Source organism: Pelecanus crispus, chromosome 3 (genome assembly GCF_030463565.1).
Source record: "Pelecanus crispus isolate bPelCri1 chromosome 3, bPelCri1.pri, whole genome shotgun sequence".
NCBI lineage: Eukaryota > Metazoa > Chordata > Aves > Pelecaniformes > Pelecanidae > Pelecanus > Pelecanus crispus.
Window position 1 is genome coordinate 63372512 of NC_134645.1, and position 12378 is coordinate 63384889.

Sequence of the window (12378 nt, forward strand, 5' to 3'; positions counted from 1 at the left end):
AATTGGATTGGCTTTGGATTGCAAAAACTTTTGAGTCCAACAAGCGGTTCAGTACCAAGAGGGATTTCCCAGCTGGCCTGGCACACCAGTGCCTGCACGAGTTCGGGTCTGTTGTTTCGCACAGTTTGTGTGCCTTTTTTTCCCTTTATGCAATCTCTTTCAGCTTTAGCAGCAGAAATACATCAGATGGAAAAGATATGCCAGAGGGCAGCTTGGAAAAGATGAATGTCATATATATACATATATATGTATGTGCGTGTGTTTAAATTTCTGCAACTGAACTTTTGAAGAAAATCTGACTGGAGGAAATCTTAAAAGCCTTAAGTTACTTGAAACCTACACATTTGCAACTCTTTGTCTCTGGAATTGCATTGCGCTAAACTGGAATCTCAGGCTGTATAAAGATTATATCAAGTTGAGCAAAAAGATGACTTAACTGTTTCTTGAGCGCCTCTTATGAAGTAGCTGTTTCTCCAAAGGATAAGTGCACCCTCACTCTACAGACTCAAAAACAAAAATGAACCTGAATTTTTTTTTAAGTGTTACTTTTTCTTAGCCAACTGCCATCATCTTTTATAGAGGAATTTTTCACTATGCATTTGGTGGATATTTATAAACACTGACCCCATCCTCCTCCCTTTCAATGATCTATCCCAGGTCAGTCTTATCAATAAAAAAAAAAAAAAAATGATTTAAATTTTGTGCACTAGACATATTACTTTCTTATGTCAAAAAATAAAATATTTAAAAAGCATGTATGCAGCAGTGGAACATGGGCCTGTTCTTTGCAGCGATTCCAACATCCTCTGCCTCTCCTGGAAAGGGAGAGTCCCCAAAAGTGAGAAGGAGAAACCGGTGTGCAGGAGGCGGTACTATGAGGAAGGCTGGTTGGCAACAGGCAATGGCAGAGGAGTTGTAGGCGTCACTTTTACTTCCAGCCATTGCAGGAGGGACCGGAGCACCCCTCAGAGAATCAACTTCAATTTGAGGGGCCACAACAGTGAGGTAAGCTAAATGTGTGTTACACTTTAAAGGAAACGATACCAATCTTTTTTTTGTGTAGTAATTCTGCTTGAATTTGACAGAGTGGTATGAAGGAGGCTCAAGACTAATCCAGATGTGATTGGGATCTATTGGAGTCTTTCCAGTAAATTCAAGTGCATGAGGCTGATGGTAGAGAGGTTCTCTGGAAATGGGTCTGGTTTTGGTTTGGCCTATTTTCTCCTTCATTCCCCAGCACCTCCCTGTTTCCAGGCATATTCAATAAATGCGTGTTAAGGGAGTTAAAAGTTGTGATGGTTGACTGCTTTTACACAGTATTAAAGTCTGGTTTGGAAGACTAATGGAAAGGCAGGGGGGTGGGAGAGGAGCTCAGTTGAAGTCTGCCCGTTTTTCAGAAGCTGCAAACTGGAATGGCCCATGGCAGGGGACAGCTGTCATCTCTAGAAAAACTTTTAATTCTGTTAGAAAAAGGGGCAAGTGGGAGTTCTCAGAAAAATGTTAAGAGGCCCTGCAGTAAAATACTGTAACTTCAGCGTGCAAGGCATTGTCCTGACTACAATGATACACAAACTTTTCCATTTATTTTTTCTGAAAAGGATAAATCTGTTGGTAAAAGCTGTTATTTCAGCTGTGCTTTACCGTCTTCCTGCCACCTATCTCTTTCTCTGCATAATGCTTCACGGAAGGTGCAGATGATGCCCAGTGGCATACAGAGTGCCTTGGACGGGTGTGAGGACTTAGTTTGTTTCTGCTTTTTAGTTAGGCTGCGACTGGATGTGCTCTTTGAAAAGAATCTGTCCAAATCAAAGCTTTGCTCTTAGGTTAGTGGGTGGAATGACGTTGTATGTACTGAAATTAAAACCAAAGATACAATGTGGTGTTTCTCATCTTTTGTGCTACTTACTCATCGGACTCTAATGTATGTTGCCCTTTTGACGTAAGCAGCACCAAAGATTTAGAGGTGGGTGGTTTTGGTTCTTGTGTTAACGTTAATAACAGTCCTCTTTTTAAGGAAAAAAGGGAGCAGGGGATAAATATTTAGTCTTAAATAATTGCTTCCACACGCTTTGTCTATATGCATGCAGGTGTGTAGGTGTATTGTAAATTATATAGACTTTTGTATTTCTAGACGAGAGAAAGATTCATGTATATATTTGTATCGGATTCATTAAAAAAATTACAGCCACCTTTTCCCAAAGGGAAGAATGATGCTTGAATCCAGCATTTTGTTTTGAGCCATCTCTAGTTGTCAGTATAATTTTCAATTGCAAATTGCTTTTTATTTTTGAAATGTATTATACAGTGATCACTTTTATTTCTCCGTATTTTCTTCTCTAACTTTTCTGTGAACCTGGGCACCTATTTTTCTCTTTTTGTGTAGTGTGTGTCTTGGAAACAATGGAGGAAGTGCTGTTTATGGGAATGTGAAGTCTTGTTGCAGAATGCGGAAATATGAGACTAGGTTTAAGTATGTGCCAGTTAACTGGAGAAGATGCTGATGTGCATGCTGCCCTTTGGTTTCGGCTAGTTTTGCTTTGTTTACTCAGTTGGCCATTAGATTCTCTTTCTGGGTCACTGCATCGTAGCTGTATGGATTGAGCCATGCTGTTTGCACATCCTTTCACCTAACAGTGATTGGATGAGAGAGACTCTCAAATGAGAGGAAAACGTTGTTTGATTATTTTTTTTTTAAATTTTATTTTAATTTGGACGCTTCGAATGTGCTGGGTCAAGCTTGTCTTTATTAAAGAGTTGTGTTTCTGTAAATAATCTTCCTGATGGCAGAAAATGTGTGAATGACCAGCATAGAGACTGCCAATTCATTTCTCTATATGGTACTACAAAACTGGTATGGTGGGGTCAAAAATGTGTCATACTGAAGGAGGAAGTGAAGTGGCTTTAGTGCCACTAGCTTTCTGAGATGAGTCTGTGGCTGCTATTGGATTTTCCTGCTGGCATATTTTTTTGAGTATTGGTGTAGATGAAAGTTCATCCTTACAAGACAATGTGTGTGTTATACAGCACTCTTCATGAGGCTTACTGAATGTAATCCTTTTATAGGAGAATCCTACTGATTTTGGTAGGAATGAAACTAATACAGGATTTGTTAGTTGTTAAAAGTATATAGTTGAATGGGCAGCAAGATTTTTTCTTTAGAAAACACCTTTCCTTCTAAATCTGTCTGTTGAAAGATTCTTTAAAAGAAAACAATGAAGGGCACTGCTTATTGCTTATATTTGCATAAGAAGTAGTAAATGTTTTGTTTTCCCATTCTCACATTAAAAAGCAAGCCAACAGCAACCTTGTCTCTTCTGTGTACCATGTTATACAATGGAAAATGCTAATTCTGCAAGCATATCCTGGTATATGTGTCTGGTAAAAGCTACGTTTGTTGTACAAAATGTGCCCAAAGGGATGTGATTGACTTAAAGCTTTAAGAGCCTGTGTGTTTCACTGACCAGTCCTAGGAGTGTATTGCATTGTCTTTTTCCCAGGAATGGTGATTTATACCTCTACATGTTTTTCTCTGGGATAAAGCTAGGGTGACAAGTCAAGTTTATTGCTTTTCTGACATATGTTGCTGCTTTAATATTAGTATGCATTCAATTATAAAGTGTGAAATGCTGTAATGAACAGTGGAAGAGGTGAAAATACAGAAGCTAAATGCTTTCCGTTTGGGGTATAATTAGCAGTATGCTGTGGGCAGAGCAGTACATTGTATTTCAGTTTTAGGCTGAAAATCTGGAAAAGGTAATGCGGCAGTGCTGTTCTTTTGGCAAGAACGTGAGCCTATTTTTAAGTGGGTTATGAAGGTGGATGCTAGTGATGTATTTTTGCTATGTTTTTATGATTGCTGAAGAGATTCACTGAAACCTTCTTTTGGTACCCAGCTCCTTTTTTGACTGTAATAGCATGCCTGTAGCACATCAGAAGAAATAAGAATGAAGAATCCCCAGGACTGAATTACTGACACACATATTGCAGTGGTGGACTTGCATGACTCATCGCATTGAAAAATAATTGAGAATGAAATGCTTTGTAGCATGAGCCACACTTGTGTTTTTACAATTGCTTCAAGGTTGGTTTTTAAGAGTTTGCAACTAGGAAGTGGCTGCCATATTATTTTAAATAACAACCTTTTTTGTAGTTTTGAAGGAGAACTACAAGGATTAAAATAAGCATATTCCATTTATTCTGTGGCAAGAGGTGAAAATACTGCATTTTGTGATCTTTTTTTAACTTCGTCATTGCATTTACAGTCCTGCATCTCATTTACATAAGGCTCAGCATTCTGAAAATGAAAATGTGAGGGTAGGTAGTGGATGGAGCAGATGTGAATGACTCCAGAGGCACATAGTTCAGTTTGGCTTTGGAGCATTTCACTTGGTCTGGGAGAACAAACTGGCAGAAGTGGGTGTTCAGTGGGTTTCTTAAGTCTGGCAGAAAGGTTAGAGGGCAGGAAGATGTGCCATTGTACCACAGTGTGTGAATTAGCAGCCAGGGAGCAGAGATGCAGTGGCCTAAAATACCTTCCTCTCCCCTGCATGTGTAAATGCAATGCTGTGCAGAAATTAAAGAGCAAAATTTAAAAGTCTCTTGATTTTGACCTAACTTGACTTTCCTTGGCTGCACTGGGAAACAGTGTTAGAAAAGTAATTGAGCACATTCCTTTTATTACTCTTATTATTTCTGTGATAAATTAAGGATTAAATGAAAAATATCTGGTCACTTCAGCAAGGTCAGGGTTTCACCCAGTGTGACTAGCAGGCTCTGAAGCCTGAATTATTATTTTTTTTTTTTTTTAATAATACCATGGAGACACTGGCTTTCAGCTTCTGGTCCATCCTGAAGCTTCTGGGGAGAGATTTTCAAGAGGATCTGTGAAAGATAATTAGAAAAAAAGCCCAAACTTATCCTCAGTGGGTTTCAATTAGCCTTACAGTGGTCTTCCCTTCCAGTGAAAAATTGACAGGATGTCTGCAAATCAAATTGGTTGGATGTTGCCTTTGTAGGTATTTCTCTTGATCGGTTCTGTTGTGTCTGCTGTATTAAGATGGTAACAGTTCCTGTGGCACTTAATGTTTCTTAAATTATTAGGGTTTAAAAAAATGTTTTGCAGGTGTATATTTTTCTTTTCAATGTGCTAACTAAAAAAAATCTGATATATTTAATTAAAGATTCAGTATGCTAATTGCTGAACTGAAGCATTAAAAAGTAGTGCAAGAATATGCAAATTCTGATGCAGTGACTTAAGTAACATGCTGAATACATTATTGATGCATAGCAGTTTTTACTGTAAATGTAAATTGTTCATTTATTTACATTTGATGTTATTTGGGTGCCCTAAGTGCATGACTACAGCTGCAAAAAACACCCTGTTTTGTTTAGCACAGGATTTAGAAGTACATAGGGACATAAACATATCTCAGCTGGACTGTCAAATGAATTATTTTTAGTTACAGCTTTTCAAAGGAAAGCTGTCCTTTAAAAATATTCAATAAATGTTGCTTTTCATACTACATTAGTTATGGAAGTCTCTGCACAGTTCTTGGTTATGTTTTGTTTTAGAGTGGAAGCTTACAAATCATTTTTCCTGTTTTAAAAAGAAAGCTATTCTTTATTTTGTCCACCTTTTTGAGCTTCTGTGTGAAAGTTCTGAGCAATTCTGGCAGAGCAGATTCTTTCCAGAAGTCTATTGCTTACATAGGAAATAAATTTAAAAAAACAAACAAATAAACCTTTTCAGTAGTGTTTCTTGGTTTGTAGTGTTACTGGTAAGCATATAGAAAAAAATGTAGAAAACTTTTTTTACAGGAAAAAAAAAATTCTGTTTTAATTGTAACTAGCATGAACCTTAGATGTGGTTTTTATTATGATTCCTGGACGGAAGAAACAAGTCAGCATGTGAGTCTTGTCAGCATGGGTACCTCGTATCAGCTGTTGCCTTCAGACATGGCTGGAACAGTTGTTACTGATGAACACTTAAGAAATCTCAAGGTAAAGCGATACCATAACGATGCCTTTTGGCTATAGAAGCCTCAGTGGTACAAGACATACACTGATGTTAACTGCAGTGGTACTGCAGATCATCTCTCCTACTTTTCTCTCTCTGCACACAGAAGACAGAACAAGGTTAGTTGGCAGAAATACTATCTTTTTGTTAAAGCAAGGTAGTATAATTGGAAAAGACAGACAAGCTTTTGGGCATACAAGGTTCTGAAGAAGGACTTTCTGAAAGCTTTTTACAACCCTGATAGCTTGTAGTTTTTACAGCCCTGATAGCTGATACAGTGCTAAATCTGTCTACAAACCATGCCCTTCCTCTGTCCTTAAACTATCATGGCTACAGAAAAATAGTGCTGCAGAGAGAGGCAGAATTAGTGCTTCTGTGGAAGCGACTTGCAGGAGAGTAAGTCCTGTGCCTGACTGGGCTGGCTCCATTAAATTTGTATTGTGACTAGTATTTCCATGCTTTTCTCACTACTTATTTTCAGAAAGGACAAACACATTGGGATTTCATGCAGGCTCCTTATACCTTCTTGAACCATTTGCTCTGCACTTGGTCTGGATACTTGAGTGCTTTAATTTCTTGAAGCAAATATTAAAAGAGCCAAAATACTTTTTAAACCCCTTTGTTAGTCTTTTTCTTACCAATCTTTTAAAATTATTACTTTTAAATCAAACTTTTGAAGAAGTTTGAAGTTAAATATGCTCCGTAGCATGCAAGAGGTGTCCTTCATAGAGCCTTCTCTTAAGAGAATTAGCAAAGAGAATAAATGGAGCTAGAGATTGGAAGGGATTGGTCCACTTCCCTTAACTGAGGAAGCGGTCCTGCTGCTTCCCATTTCTGTGCCCTGTATCAGTTTGCAAACCCCAAAGTATGGCCTGAGCTGTACTGGTACACCTTCTGTATAGTTTGTTCACTCTAAGAAGTGTGACCACTTTCAATGTGTCTTTTATCTTTTCTTTGTGTTAATGTTTTTTCTAGCCAGATTCAGCTTCTACTTCCACAAATATCTGGCCCTTTCTGTCTGTCTGTCTGTCCCTCTCAATTGCCTCAGAACCCCAGCCTCTCAGTTCTCCAAGTTTGGGGGGGTTGGCTGCTCAGTGCACTCTCCTCTTACTGAAGTACAGGATTATGTTTGTTCTTACACAGTCATGTGGCTTCAAAGCAAACCATCCAATATTGCTACAACTGTAGTTGAGTAATGAGAGTTGGTAATGCTGCACTGATGTGCTTCTTGAAAGTTGCTTTTGTATGTTGTGTGTACACTGTGTTTCCTGCAGGAAACAGGTCATCTGCTCAGGAAAATTTTAAATTAGTTTTTTCTAGTTTGTTTTAATAAGCATCTAGAAAATCATCCCTCAAGGCTGGGCAAAAGAGGAATACATGGCATGAGAACAGTATTGTCAGCTTTTAAACAAAAGTAATTATTTTTGTAAGTGGGTCATCAATGCGTTTTTTACGTTTTACCGTTTCATAACACATGGCTACAGTTTTGTCGTTAGATAATTCTACTCAAAAAAGTTTGAAGTGGAGTCAAACTCGCCTTTATTAGAAATGAACCCTAAGCTTTTATTCATGTTAAATTGTTGAAAGGTAACACACATATTTCAAGATACTGATACACCCAAGGGGCACTTCTTGCCTTTTGAATTAGGGTGAAGATACTCTATTGCTCTGGATTGGAGTAATTGTTCAGCATGATAATTTGGGTGTTCAAGGAAAATAAATGCATTTTCTTTAACAAACGTTCAATGATGAGGACGTATAGATATAGTGAATAAGTGAGATTACTAGTAACAGTTGATACCTAAGCTTGGAATATGAGCACCTTCTGAGTAAGTAACGTCACAACTCAATACGTAATTCTGAAGGCCTTGTATATACATACATACATACTGAGCATCTGAATAGTGGAGAAATCAGGTTTTATGATAGCATTTCTGAGCCATAATAATCACTAAGAACACTGCCTTGGTTTGAACAGTTCCCAGAGGAGTTAATCAAATTACAGATAGTCTGAACAGATAAGATACCCATTACAAACCATAAACATTTCACAATATAATTGAACACAGAGCAGCAAGTAATTGCTTGTCAAGTAGAGCTAGAATGTAGTAGGACAGACAAAAGAAATTTGAGGCACTTGTCCTTGGGCAACCAGTATCTCTGCTCCGATAGCAATCTTCTATGAACATGTGTGAACTTCTGAGGGAGTTCTCAGTATTCTCTTTGCATTGGGAACATCTTTAAAGAGAAGTAATCCACTTGTATAACAAAAATGTTACAGGAAGTAGTGAAAATGAAGTTGAATTGGGGAAGTTTTTGTGAATTTTCAGAAAGAAGCACTGGTTTTAAGTTTTCAAAATAGAATTGTGATGTTCCAGTTCTGGAATTATTTGACAAATTAGTATATTGGAAAATAGTATCCTTATCCATTCCTCATTTTTTTGCATTTTAAGGAAATGAAATGTATGTAGATGACTTCATTAAAGAAGAAAATACAGCTTTGTTTAGCCTGGTCAGAATGTAATGAAACTGCAAAGAAGAGTGAATTTATTCCCCCTATTCAAAAGGGACACTCTGGCAGGAAGGAGTTTACACCCCTTGCCCTGATTAACAGCAGGGTTCAGGTGGGTGGAAGATGTGCGTTGGTGGAGCCTGATTTGGCAATTTTGGTTGTTCTCTGCACACAACAGACAACACTGTCTCCCAAAAGGTTCTCATAGACAAGCTGTTGTTGTACAGGCTGGATAAGCAGACAGTGAGGTGGATTGAAAAGTGGCTGAATTGCCGGGCCCAGAGGGTGGTGATCAGCGGCACAGAGTCTAGCTGGGGGCCAGTGACTAGTGGTGTACCCCAGGGATCAGTACTGGGTCCAGTCCTGTTTGACATCTTCATTAATGATCTTGATGATGGGGCAGAGTTTACCCTTAGCAGGTTTGCAGAAGACACCAAACTGAGAGGAGTGACTGATACGCCAGAGGGTTGTGCTGCCATCCAGAGGGACCTTGACAGACTGGCTGACAGGAACTTCATGAAGTTCCACAAGAAGTGCAAAGTCCTTCACCCGGGCAGGGAGAACCCCGTGCACCAGTATATGCTGGGGCCACCCAGCTGGAAAGCATCTTTGCAGAAAAGGACCTGGGGGTCCTGGTGGATGCCAAGTTGAACATGAGCGAGCAATGTGCCCTTGTGGCAAAGGTGGCAAATGGTGTCCTCAGCTGCATTAGGAGAAGTATTGCCATCAGGTTGAGGGAGGTGATCCTTCCCCTCTGCGCAGCACTGGTGAGGCCACACCTGGAGGACTGTGTCCAGTTCTGGGAGGCTCCCCAGTACAAGAGACACATGGACATACTGGAGAGAGTTCAACAAAGGGCCACAAGGATGATGAAGGGACAGGAGCACCTCACATATGAGAAAAGGCTGAGAGAGCTGGGACTGTTCAGCCTGAAGAGAAGGCTCAGGAGGATCTTATTAACTTATATAAATATCTGAAGGGAGCATGCAAAGAAGATGGAGTTAGGCCTTTTCAGTAGTGCCCAGTGACAGAGGCAATGGGCACAAATTAAACTGCAGGAGGTTCCCTGTGACCATCATGAAACACTTTTTCACTGTGAGGGCAACTACCTCAGGTTGCCCAGAGAGGTTGTGGAGTTTCCATCCTTGGAAGTATTCAAAAGTCATGTGAACACAGTTCTGGGCAAACAGCTCTGTGTCCCTGCTTGAGCAGGGAGCTTGGACCTTCCAGAGGTTCCTTCCAACCCCAACCATTCTGTGAAATCTGTTTGTAAATCTATGTGAAATCCTTTGCACCTAAATTTGTGGAGCAACATCAAAAAACAGAACTCTTGAAGGGAGGCAGGAAGTGTTAAATGTGCAAAAGTGTGGAGAGAAGCCATGCAAGTTTAGCTAAAATGAGGGAACAAACTGATGTGCTAGAAGAGACAGAAAGCATTTTTCTGAGGATAAATCCAGATGATATTCCAAGTAGTCAAGCAGTTGGAAAGCATAGTCAAAATCCTCATGAGGCAGAGATAATTAAAATGCAGAAGAAATCAGAGCTGTTGGATGTGAGGGTAACTTCACAAGAGAAGTGGAATTTGGGAAGGAAAATTGTCACTAAGCTGAAGAGGAGAACAAACTGTTTAAATGGCACAAGCCATGCCCCTCAGAAAGAAGTTTGAGAAGAAGCTGCAGAGCGTAAGTCTGTTGTAAGCTATAGAAATCTGCAGCCATGCTTAAAACAAAGTAATAAAAAATGCTAAATGTAGACAATGAAAGGTCTAGTTTCTGGATGAAATTATATCACAAGATAGCAGTGCCCTAATTACTGAGTTGGCTCATCTGTGTGTAAAATGAGAAAATGGCGAGTAACTGTTTGGTCAAGGAGAGACAAGGCCGAACTGTGAAGAAACCTGCAGCAGCAGATCATCGCTGCCTAGGATAGGTGTGTACATGTACCTGCATATGTGCAGGGGAGACAGGTGTGGCTGGCGTAGAGCCAGTCTCAGAAATGTCCAAGCTGAGAACGACACTCGCTTTTGTGAAGCGGAGCAAATGTGTGTGGGATCTGGCATTCACTGACAGTCAACGGAAGGCAGCAGTCAGTTCCACAGATGTAGTTTCCAGAGAGGATAATGGCCAGCAGCAGAAGATGCAACTGAAGGCCAATTATCAGCAGTATGGTGACCTCCTGAAGTTAAGGTCTTGAGTAGTGTCTCGGAGAGGGGGCTAAGCATAGGGACCTGCAAGACAAGTTGAGATAGCGGGAATATTTCAGCCTCTTGAAGAAGAAATCCATCATCTGAGTAAGACAGAAAAAAGAAAGACAGAGGGTTCTTCCACCCAGGGAAGAGACACCTCTAAAGCCTTTAGCCTGAAAAGCGCTAGAGGAAGTTGAGTTTCACAGAAAATCCAATTCCACCAAAAAGAATGAATCAAGGTCATAATTCAGGTAGACATGCATCAGAGAATTATGTCAGTGGAAAAAAAGAAAGGTAGGAAGGAGACTCAAATAGGTTTGATTATTAAATTACAAAATACTAAAGAGATGTATGTAATTTCTAGGTACCCTAACAAGGACCTTTCTTGAGGAGTGACCTTATCTTTAAAGAGTGCACATGTGAAGATATCCCAAAGGCTGTTTTGAGGATACAATGAAACAGCTTTCTGATGCTCCGCTATTGGTAAAAGGAGTGTTGATTGCATACTAGAGAACTTGGTTTACAAGGCATACAAGCAGGCCTTTACTTTAGGGTTATCCTAAGGAAAAGGGATCCTATTCCTTTTTCTTTCCCTTAATTCCCTTAATTCTGATTTGGTCATGTGAAGTATTTCTTGAGCCTGGTAATATACAAATATCTTGCTCTTCAGTTCAGAAGTATTCTGGGAGCATATGATGAAGCTGTGTTTTCTGCTGCTGCACAGAAGTGATAATGTTAAATGCCTGGTTAATTAATCAACAGTGTTGCTGTGGAAGGAGTTATATTCGTTGTAGGGAATGGATGCTCAGAATGTCGTTCTTTGAAATAAGGGGTCTTAAAAGTACACAGAGGACTAAATGGCTGAGAAAGTTGAGAGTACCTGTCACTTCTTGTTCTGGTAATATCTTGCATTAGGTATATACTTCATGACCTAAATGGGACCAATACTGAATAAAGTCTATGAAATGGAAGAACATTTGATGTTACAGTTACAGGCACAGATTGCTTTACTGTACAAAGTGAGCCGTTAGCATAAGTTATGTTTATCGGTGCATAAAATAAATGCTTTCTCATGTATGTATTCTTAGCAATTCTACTTTTGCCCACAAGACACTCCATTGATCACAGATGTTAGAGTAGGAATTGCTGTTTTCCCATGGAATACCAGCAATCATCTACATGTTTCATTTAAATTTAATTGCATTTCCAGCATTCTTACCATTTCCAGAATAATACCCTCAATGGTTTCTTCAGATTTAGTAGTCCTTTTACTAAAGAGGGAACCCAGACCCTCCACTCCACTTAGGAGAGAAGTCTGCATGTCACAAACTCTCTTGAATATTAGCAAGACTTATGCAAGTTATAAAAGTCTAAACCAGTACTTGTTTATTGAGAAATATGTATTGGATTATATATACGTTTTTCTTGTTTGAAGGAAATCAGAAGTCTTTTGAAGCAGTGTTTCAAATTAAGAGTAGTTGTTAAGGATAAAATTTGTCCTGCTTTAAGTACTTTCTCCAGAAGAAACAAATCCAGCAGGGAGGTTAACAAATTAGATGAAAATATCGCCATTTTAATACATACTACTTATGCAACCAACTATACCTTGTTATTATGTCTTATGGCTGACATAAAGTCATTCTGTTGATTAAACAGATTCAAATT

The 12378-nt window shown here is 39.3% G+C and overlaps 1 protein-coding gene across 2 annotated transcripts in view; it reads left to right on the forward strand.

Annotated features, from left to right (window-relative positions):
• Positions 1–753: 753 nt before the first annotated feature.
• The window catches only part of TULP4 (TUB like protein 4), a 124022-nt gene continuing 112397 nt past the window's right edge, over positions 754–12378 (forward strand). For both annotated transcript variants that reach the window (XM_075707395.1, XM_075707397.1), the window contains exon 1: positions 754–1005. In XM_075707395.1, coding sequence (XP_075563510.1) covers positions 754–1005 — 252 coding nt within the window. The remainder of the gene's footprint in view (positions 1006–12378) is intronic.